This window comes from Poecilia mexicana, unplaced genomic scaffold (genome assembly GCF_051168715.1).
Source record: "Poecilia mexicana isolate PSO_F unplaced genomic scaffold, ASM5116871v1 scaffold_8, whole genome shotgun sequence".
Lineage (NCBI taxonomy): Eukaryota > Metazoa > Chordata > Actinopteri > Cyprinodontiformes > Poeciliidae > Poecilia > Poecilia mexicana.
This window is the reverse complement of record NW_028263377.1, coordinates 23,716,254-23,727,024: the sequence shown is the minus strand read 5'-3', so window position 1 is coordinate 23,727,024 and position 10,771 is coordinate 23,716,254. Positions and strand designations below refer to the sequence as shown.

Below are 10,771 nucleotides of genomic sequence, written 5' to 3'. Positions count from 1 at the left end.
TTTATTTCTATCTGTGAAATTTCTTTGACGTAAACATTAATTTTAGTTTTTACTCTCATTAAGCTGAGCTGTATTTAATATTCAGTTGAAAAGCGAATTATCGCTGTAAAAAACAAACAAACAATCAACTCATTTGTTTTAATGGAGTGTTAATGAATGCCCTGAAATGTGCAGGTTTTCTTCAGCCTACTTAAACACTGCAAAAACACAAAATCTTACCGGGATTTTTGGTCTAGTTTTTGTGAAAAAAAAACAAAAAAACAAGACAAAACTAACTGAGAAGTAACTTTTCAGAAAGATACAAGAGGTTAATTTAAGTAAATTAATTAATATTGATGAAAAAAAAAGTACCAGTTATAAGTGAAATGTTATTTTTTCCCCATATTATAAATTAAAATGTATTGTTCCAGTGGCAGATTATTTCACTTATAATTAGTACTTTTTCCATCAACGTTAAGGAATGATTTAATTAAAACAATGTGCTACTGAAAACTTAGTTTTGTCTTATTTTAAGTGTAAAATACTTGTCAATTTCAAAAATACTTTTTAAAATGTTCTAACTCATTAATTAAAATTCTTCAGCGTTATTGCAGATTGTGATGATGGGAAAGACCTCCTGTAGCAGTCTGTATTACAGCAAATATGACGAAGCCTCTGATTGAAGACACTGTTTTTCTAAGACATATTACTAAAAATACATAAACTAATTTTTCCCTGGAATCACATCAGTTGGGCCGATGAAACCAAAGTGTGTGAATGTAATAAACAGAAACCCAAACACAACATACCAGCACAAATAACTCATGCTAACCTTCATGGGAGTGGAGGTGTGATGGTTTGACCTGGATACTGAAGCACAGCCACAAATCTGCTTTTTTATGTAATCTGGGTTTACTCAAATGATGAAAAAGTGGAAAATGATCAAAAATCTACAAGGACAGTGGAAGTTTTTTCAGTTTAATCCAATTCATTAGACCCAGAGTTGTCAACATTCATAGGTTGAGAACAAATGATAAATTATGTGGAGTTTTATGTCAATTGTTATGAAATTTGTTATGAACAAGATACAGAAAGTGGATTAAATTAACCAAAGCTGGTTAATTAAAGTATAAGGTCAGATAAAGGTTATTTCTATTCTGTTCTGTATTATATACAGTCATATTCATTAAATTAAAATACATGTTATGATTATGCTGGTTTGCCTTTTGAAAATGAACTTTCTGTATTAAAGATGCTTTTTATTAGTCTGATGTAATGTTTTAACGTTAAATGTCGCGTTTTTAGTTGATGTTGATGTAATTAACAGAAAAAAGCCTTCAAAACATCAGTTTGTTACTGCAATGTTTTGCTCACTGATTAGCATTGTGGGGGTCTTGTGTCTCTTCGTTTTGGGTTAAAATCGGCCGGTTGGCCACAATTTTTGCCTGTTTAAAAATCTGCTTAAACGCTCTGGATAGTGTTAATTTAATAATATGAAATAATTTAGGATTCACTCTATGAAAGTAGGATGAAAATTAGAAGCGATTCGCAGAGAATTTATTCGTATTTTTAAGGTCAAGATTTGTCAGGAAATTTGCGAAGCATCTTTCTGATTCCTCATCGACCTTCTTCCGCCTGACGAGCGATTAAAGTGAGGACAGTTGTAGCATTTCTTCACATAAGCGGTTGTTTTTTCGAGAAAAAGCGGACTTTTCAGACGTCAAAATGCTTCTTACAATCCGCAAGCAACTCAGAAGCCATCCCGCTGTAAGTACCAAGAGCTTATCTGTAGTATTGAATAATTTTTTGGGGGATTTGTGATAAAACGGGATCTTTTCCGAATTTTTGTGGCTAACTTAGCTTAGCAGGCTTGATGTCGGGCGACACTGGTTTTGTATCTCCCAATGTGTGCAGTTCGGAATGTAAATGTTTAAAACAAACTGGTAAGAAATTAAGCTTTTAGACTTTAAGATACAAAGAAGATAAACGACACAAAGAAAGGGTAGTTAATGGTTAACCAAAACGAAAACTAGATGTGACGATGTACTTTCCTGACGGCTACTTTTGTTAGCTTGAATTCTTCCCCATTTAGTCATCCTGTCAAAGAGGCCATATTGTATTATTATTGTTAGTTTAATCTCGGTTTAAAATATTGAAGGTGATTGAAAATATTCCAATTGGCTTGGGCATTTTTTCAGTATTTTCTTATGTCATTTTTTTTAGTTTAATTAAATCCAGTTAATTCTGAACTTTAAATAAAATTGAGTCTTTGTTGGCAAAGTTGACTTTGAAATTTTTGTAAATTACCAAAGTTACAGTTTGACAGAGACACCTAATAGAAATAACTTAAGTACCTGAGTTTGCCAGAATCGAGTCCCATTCATGACCCATTGATTTTAATTTATTGTATGTTTTGTCTGTTTTATGTCTTATTAGAATCTAAATTTCTTTTGTCATTGTAAAAGAAAGCACAAAAAATATTTAAATAAATGTAGTTGAAATAAGCAGGATGTTAGTTCTTTTAAGCTGTATTTGTTTAATTTATCCAGAAGAAACGTTGTGTTTGGTAGGGAACTGTGATTGAGAATATTTTTGGTTTATGCAGATCATTGTTACCAATAGACAAAATTTAATCTCCGAGTTTCTGGCCTGTGTTGTCAAAACACTGACGACCTTCCTGTTTGTGCAGGTTGCTGTTATGGCATCTAAGGAAAGCTCTGGTTTAACTTTCAGTCTGTTTTTCTTACAGCTGATTCCCCTTTTCTTCTTCATTGGTGGCGGGGCGGCCATGTCCTTGATGTACCTGGCTCGTCTGGGCCTGAGAAACCCCGACGTTTCGTAAGCACCGCTGATGAAAAATGCATGTCTGTGACCTACTGTGGCCTTTTCTGTAAACCTATTCCTGTTCTGTCCCTCAGCTGGGATCGCAAGAACAACCCAGAGCCTTGGAACAAACTGAGTCCAAACTACCAGTACAAGGTGTGTGTCTGTCATGTAAATAAAAATACACTCCTCCAGTGGTTTTTCCACCACATGATACAGCTGACACTTTGGAAAAACAGTGTTAGTGGTTTTATCAGGGCTTAGTGTGTTGATCTGTGGATAAGTCTTTCAGATGGATTAATGAAAGCACATAATCTAGTTAACGCTGACCAAATCTGATGAACTTAACCTCAAGCTTGATCTAAAAATAAAGAAATATTTCAAATTAACACAAGTAATGCGCTGGAGCTAAAATGTGTCTCTCTTCCCAGTTCTTCACAGTGAACATGGACTACAGCAAACTGAAGAAGGATCGCCCAGACTTCTAAAGTTCCCGTCTGCTGGAGTAAAAAGCACAACCATCGGCGAAGCCGCACAGTTTGGTCTCATCTTGACCTTCCTGCATCCAGGAATCTGAACAATGCAGAAGCTAAATCCGCACAGCTCACGTTTCAGTTTCTTTATTGCATTCCTGGCTGCTTCTTGTTGATTTCTCATTTTCAATAAAGTAAAGGAGCATTCCTCCTTCATACAGAGCACTTCATCTTGTTTTTTGTTTGTTTTTTTTGTGCACATTGTTTCACGCGTTTGCATTGCTGCATCACTTCTACACCACCCTACATGGTTTGTTTACATTTGCTTTTACTATATTCGCTCTGCTTTCACTACAATTCACCTTTGACCCTGCTGCTGTTCACAGCATTCTTGGCTGCCACCCAGGAACCCCGGGCATGTCTGTCCTTGTTTCAACAGATGGCGCCCTCTGGTGGCAAAAACAGTCCATTTTTAAGACTTTTTCTACTCTTCTGCTGTTAAGTTGTCAGAAAATTCAGCAGATGTATATTTTTTTAAGTTAAAACAGAAACTGTTCTTCCTTTTGCAAATCTGAGTGAATTTGTCGCACACAGCGGGAGATCTCAGGACTTTTTGGAGACGTTTCTGATAAAAGAACGTTATCGCCTTGAGGCAGATGAGTTTGTAAATGTCACCGGGTCGTGCTGTTCCATCTGCAGCGTGGAGATGCGACAAGGATGAGCAGCCAGTGCTGTGCAGAAAATGTCAAGGAGAACTTCATATTTGAATAGAGGCCTGCGTCTGAATCTTAACCACCCTCTCTGTACCTGGAGTCTTTCACACTCGAACATTTTAACTTTGGGAAAAGTAAGGGATTCATTTCTGCCTCAGAATGTGATTATTTTGAGACTTTGTTGATTGAAATTACATTCCAGGAACTGATATGAGCTCAGCTTCTTGAGAAGGGAAGAAATATTCTTAAAATATCCTAATTTATTTAAGTGAACAACAAAGAAGGTAAATGTGACTCATTCATGCAAGTAATTTAATATTGAGATGAGTTTTAAGAGAAAAAGCTGTTTACGTTTTTGTACCTAAACCTTTTTTTAACTTGCTAATAAATTCATAACACTGAATATTTCTGGTCGTGTTTGTAGGTAATTCTTACTTGTGAACATATGTGGCGTCTATTATGCATCAGTGAGTTAACTTTTATTTTTAACCCACCAACTGCTCAGGTTGACGGGGATATGTAAAGTATTTACAGTTCACGTGATTTGCAGAAAGAAAAAAACCATCTTTAAGCATATGAGTATTTCTTATGCAATGCCTTACACACTGGAAGCGATGTTTTGTAAAGATATTAGAAATGATTTTCTTTTACAGCAGCAAATTCTGAAACATTTTATCATTTTATTCTGATCAAATACACACTACCTACACAGTGTAATTTGATTTGCTTTAATGTCATTTCAGTGCTTCAATACTACAATTTGGGCATAATTATGTATATTTTTTTATATTAAAACTTGACCAGCTTTTTTAACAGATACTTTTTTAAGGAATTTATTGGATTTCTTTTACTTTTATTTTTTACAAAATCACCACAAATATTGGCACATGAACAATTAAAATTTGTAGATTTAATTTTTTCTGATTGTACAATATTTAGTATTTTAACCTTGAAAAAGGTTGGAGTGAATTTATTTTTCTCTCTAACCGTGACACAACACAGCATGTGGATGAGGTCCAGTGGTTTTTATGGAGACTTTGTGACTCCAAGATGTGTGGAACAACATTTAAACTTTAAGATTAGAGATTATTTATGTGTTACATTATATTTAAACCCCAGGGAAACAAGAAGTTATTAATAATGATAAATGTTATAGTTCCTGTTGGAATTATTAGGACCGATAATCAAACCACCAGGGGGCTCCCAAGAGCACCGATCACCATTATAAAGTTTACATATTTAAATTTTTTATATATTTTTTTATTTGTTTTATATATATTTAAAATAACATTGAATCATGCAAACTAAATACTGTTACATGTGGGAAAAGAATTCTTTATCCGTTTATAGTTACAAAAATAATTTAATCTATTCTTGCTTTTGACAAGATATCAAATTCGTTTACTGTAAATGTAATACTCATCAACTGATGTTACTTTCAAATAATTAAAATTGGCACATTAAATACCACTCTGCATATCAAAATCCAAATATATTTATGTATTCTTAGTTTATAAGGTTAAAATCAATAGCTATAATAACACTAGCATGATGTAAGCTAATTATAAACTATGCTAATGATAGTAGGTGCATTAGACACATAAAGTAACTTAGGAATTATGAAGCGTCTGGTGTTGACATGTTGGTATGTGGGGCCTCAAATGAAAAACTGCTTAAGGCCACAAAAAGGCTTGGACCGGCCCTGGTGATAATAAACCTAAAAACGGAAAATAATTGTTTTTTTAACTTTGCGTTTTATCTCACTAAGTTAATTAACAACCATAATAAGTTATGTTTTTAACAAATTATAAGAGAAAAAGCTACTGCAATAAATTCTTTATTAATTTTAAATTATTCTAAACATTGTATAAACATTCAAATCAATGTCAGTTTACCAGAAACTATTTTAAATTCCTAAATCTATTTGGATTGTGCAGATTTTTTTTATCCATTTGAAACAATAATTGTTTTGTTAGCACCATGACCCATTTTTACTGTCTGAACAGTTTCCCAAATCATCAGCTTTTGACCGACAGCTCAGGGGTTGAGAGTTCAAACTGCTTCATCGCAGGGAAATCTCAGAGGAATCTACCTGATCGCAACTGTGGAGCCAAATTGGCCTGCAACTTTAACCCCCTCCTGCTGACCCCTGACGCGTTTGGAGTCACTCTGCAAAAAGAAACAGGGAAAAAATAAAGAAATGTGAGAGAAAATAAAGTGAAAAACACAAAATGTTCAGATTCTGGACTTTCAGCAAATATCTAACCAGGAACTCTGTCAGGAATAATTACAAAACTTAGGTTTTATAATTTTCTAACATAAATATATAGACACTTCGACTTTGACTGAGATAGAACCTGATTTTGCATTTCTACATCCCATGAAGTGATATCATTGTTGCTTGCACTTTGTCACAAATCTTCCTTGGATATTAAATCTGATTTTGGAAAAGGTAGTGAGTTTGTTTGATTTTAAAATCATTGCTGTCTAAATTATTTACCAAATGTCACAAAAAATAGACATACAGTATTTGGAGCTTTTTCTATCTATTTATCTTAAAAATTCAGAAAGACCTTTAAGAATTTAAAGAATTATCGACTTACGATAAGTTGTAGATTAATGGTTTATAAGATTAAAATTAGTTCCAATCGATTAACTATTAATGTCTGCTTTGAAAAATCTTTTATTTGTAATCAGGGTAATTTCCTTTACAATAATATAATAAGTAGAACCATGTTTATCTGGAGACTTTTTGCACAAAAGCCAACTTTACCTAAATCAGCTTTTATCTAATTTATTAAAACTTGGTCAAATATAACAAACATTTTGAATGAAAGTGACTCAAGTCCTGTTTATTTGTCTAATTATTATTAATAATAATGTCTTGGTGCTTTTAACTAGCGAACTTAGACCGTCTTTGAGTGTTGTAGTTTGGCCGCCTTCCAGCAGAGGGCGCCGCTGGTCATCCTTAAACGGAGCCGTTGACACAGAAAACTAAAATGGCGGAAGTATCGAAGAACGGGAAAGAGAAACGGTCCAAACAGAGTCTGGGGTGGGATGTAAAATTCACCACGCACAATGTTTATGATGAAGGAATAACATTATGATATGAAGCTCATAAAAGTTGATTCTACGTCATATTTCCCATTTAAAAAGTAAGCAATTTGATGAAATGGGTAGGTGGGCAAGCTGCTAATGCTAACCCAAAACTCTAGCTTAGAGATCTAAATTTCCTTCGCTAATAACTTTTAAAAAGTGCGTCATCTACGCTTTCCTAAGTAAAGGAGTTACATCCTTTTTGGATATATAAGTGTTTTAATTTCATCCTTCCTTGTTTCTTTCCCTATCAAGAGTTTTCCAAATCCAAAGAGGAGTATAATGCAGAAGTTTTATAGCAACCAGATCTTATTGATCTTTGAGCTGAGGATGACAAAGTGGATTGGCAACAGACGCACAAAAAGGTCAGGGTTGTCGATGTATTTTTGCATGAGGGATTGAGCATAGATGTTGCAATTTAAGAGCCATTTCAACAGGAATACCACAAGAATTAATCATCTGTGATGTCTCAGGGACGGAGAGGCGGCATGAACGTGGTTTATGTTGCGTTCCGGATCATGCATCACTCACTTTGGGGCCAACGCGGCTCTGGACTGACTAGCTGGATGGTGGTTGGAGACTCATTGTCTCATAAATACAAGGTTTCAGGGTTTGATCCCTGAAACAGACAATGCGTCTCGTCCTTGAGTAAGACGGAGAAGCCCAGAGGACAGACTGTCAGCAGACGTCTGTAGAAAGACAAGATGTGCAAGTTAAAGTGTGATTAATGTGATTGTTCTACCAGTGTAGAACAATCAAATCACATTAGCCCCTTCTATGGAGGACCAAAACTGCCGTGATTTAAAGTAGAAGCAGAAATATATATATTTTGTTTATCCTTTTCCTTACACAAGTTTTCATTAAGAAATGCATATATTTTCTTTTTCCGTTTTCCTTAAGCATGCTTTTTCGTCAAGAAATGTATATACTTTGTTTTTCCTTTTCCTTAAACATGCAGAAAATGCAGAATAAAATACATTTCTTGACAAAAATGCATGTATAAGGACAAGGAAAAACTAAATATATACATTTCTTGACAAAAACTTATGAAAAAGGGAAAAACAAAATATAAAAATTGTTTGACAAAAAGTCATGTAACGAAAAGGAAAATAAAAAAATATGCATTTGCTGATAAAAACAAATGCATATTGGGGCCAACGCGGCTCTGGACTGACTAGCTGGATGGTGGTTGGAGACTCAAAATATATATTTCTGTTTTTATTTTTAATTATGTCAGTTTTGGTCCTCCATATCCATCATCCTTGGCATCTTGATGAAAACTGGTTTCTTTTTTTGTTTCTTTTTTTATTTCTGTCTTTCTGCATCCATGATAGGAAAGCAGGTCAAAATTTAAATAGCTGAAAATAGAACATCTGGCAGGGCCTTGTCAGTCAGCAGTGTGTAATGAAATATGGAAATTGGGGCGCTCTTCAAAGAGACGCGGGGCTCTCGGTGCCGTCCTGAGTCTCCAGCAGGCCCTCGACGTCCCCGGCGGAGCCCCGCCCCTTTGAAACGTGTGCTACATTTCCAGGTGCAGCCGCTGCGGCCCCCGTCCGCCGCCAGTGCCAGCTCATTAGCGCTCAAAGCCTGGTGGAGCTGGCAGCTGGCATCATTAAACTTCAAACCGGCTTTCGACCCAGGGTGCCGCCACGGGGAGAGACCGCCGGCTTATCCGCCTGCCAACAGCTGATTAGAGCCATGCTGACACTAGAAACCACAGTCTAACAGCATTTACACACCACCATCTAAACCCAAACAGCAGAGATGCGCCATTCCAAACTGGCCGGACTGCCGCCAGAGGCGGGAAAACATGGCGGCCATGATAGAAGCACGTCAGAGTCAGAGTTCGGAAGTAACTAGTTATATTAATAGACATGAACACGTAGACCCCTCATGGAGCGGGTCGGCCCGTTGCTGCGATACGTCACAGCGTCCGCCATATTGAATGTGGAATATGTGCCAATAAGCTAATACAGGTAAATGGACCGAACTTCAGAAAGTGCCGTTCTACAAAGTATTTTAATTAATACCTGTCATTGACACATTTTCTCACACACACTAATATATTTGGCAATCAAAGAAATGACTAAGGACAGAGTTTATAACTTTTGATGTGATTATTTAATTGTTTTGGGGCATTTCTGAATAAAGAGCACAATGATTCTGATCATTTTTATGTTAACATTGATGAACAGACACACTTTTACAGTGTTTTATTAAAGAATATATTTACATAATTCCATAATTTAATGTACATTTAACATTTCAAGACAAGAAACAAATTATTTTCTTGTATTTATCAAACATTAAGCTACATATTTTTCATACTTTTTTCCAGAGAAAAAATATTTAATACAGAATGTCAACTCTGCTATTGACAGCAGAGTGAAAATAATTCTAACAGAGTAAATTATTTTTATTTCATTACATAATAAAAATATGTTAATACACTAATACTTCAGATTGAGATTTAAAAATACACAAAAAGTGAAAGAATAAAACATTTATTTATTATACTGGGAACACTGGTCACAGGCAGGGCTTCAAGTCTGCTGGTCACACTGGGAGTCAAGTAATTCTGATCTTTCATCCTTATGTGTGAAAGGTAAAGCCAATGAATCCAGTTTGTTTCGTAAAACGGTTGAAACACAAAGCACAGGATTTAAGGAGCTCCGATCGCTCTGCTGCCACATAGAAGATGGCGGACTCTGTACGACTCAGGGCTCCATGAGGGTCTATGTATATGATGTCTATGGTTATATTTTTGCAATTACAGTAACTTTATTGAAAAAAAAAACTTTTAGGACGCTTTACATTTACTTTTTCACTTGAGTAATTTTAATATGAAGTATTGCTGCTCTGACTTGAGTAGAATTTCTGGATTCTCTACCCACTGAATGTCAAAGTCAAAATTCATTTATAACACTTTTAAAAACGGGTTAAAATTCCACCAAAGTGCTGTACAAAAATAGTGACATAATAGAATAAACTGCCGAAAATAAAAAATAAAAATAAGAATACAGACAAGTGAATGAAAAACAAACATGTTTTAACCAAAAACTTCACCAGACGAACACCCGCAGTTTTTCTTCTGCCACCACCATGCTTTACAGTTAGTACAGTATGAAATATTCACATCGATGGAGGCCAACCATTTCACCCGTCTTAAATAAAAAACATCTTTTCCGGAACCACGGGATACGTCTCTCAACAGGGGACATGTTATGCTACATTCACATTTTGTACGTTTTTATTTGGTTCTTCACTGTTTCTAAAAACAGCACAAGCGCTTAAAAACACCCACTCATCGTTTCTGACGGTCAATTAATGGTTTTTGGTGTCTGGACTGGAATAGGAGCCATTTTCAAAAACCTCCCGAATGTTGAGTCGCATTCGAAGGGACATGCGCCGTTACCTAGCAACACCTGCGGGCCCAGCCCCGTTACCTAGCAACCCAAGTAGAACTCCAAAGCTTTTGGTTAGCTGGTTTTACTGCCGTATGCGCTGTACAGTGGAAAAGGAAATGGAAAAGATAAGTCTTTTGTTGTTAGCTTACCATCCAGAAAAGATGTTTGTATGATATTCAAATACAGCTGTGTACATGTTGAGTTTGGGGGGGTGGCCAGCAGCAGCTTATTTGGATTTAAAATCACTGGGTAAAAAAAAACAGCGTAAAAATTCACCTTT

The 10,771-nt window shown here is 35.5% G+C and overlaps 1 protein-coding gene across 1 annotated transcript; it reads left to right on the top strand.

Annotated features, from left to right (window-relative positions):
- Positions 1-1,586: 1,586 nt before the first annotated feature.
- On the top strand, positions 1,587-3,500 carry LOC106924223 (cytochrome c oxidase subunit FA4-like). The gene is made up of 4 exons (XM_014997808.2): positions 1,587-1,746; positions 2,729-2,817; positions 2,898-2,958; positions 3,234-3,500. Exons 1-4 carry the CDS (start codon positions 1,705-1,707, stop codon positions 3,288-3,290), a joined length of 249 nt encoding a protein of 82 aa, XP_014853294.1. The 5' UTR covers positions 1,587-1,704; the 3' UTR covers positions 3,291-3,500.
- Positions 3,501-10,771: the final 7,271 nt, after the last annotated feature.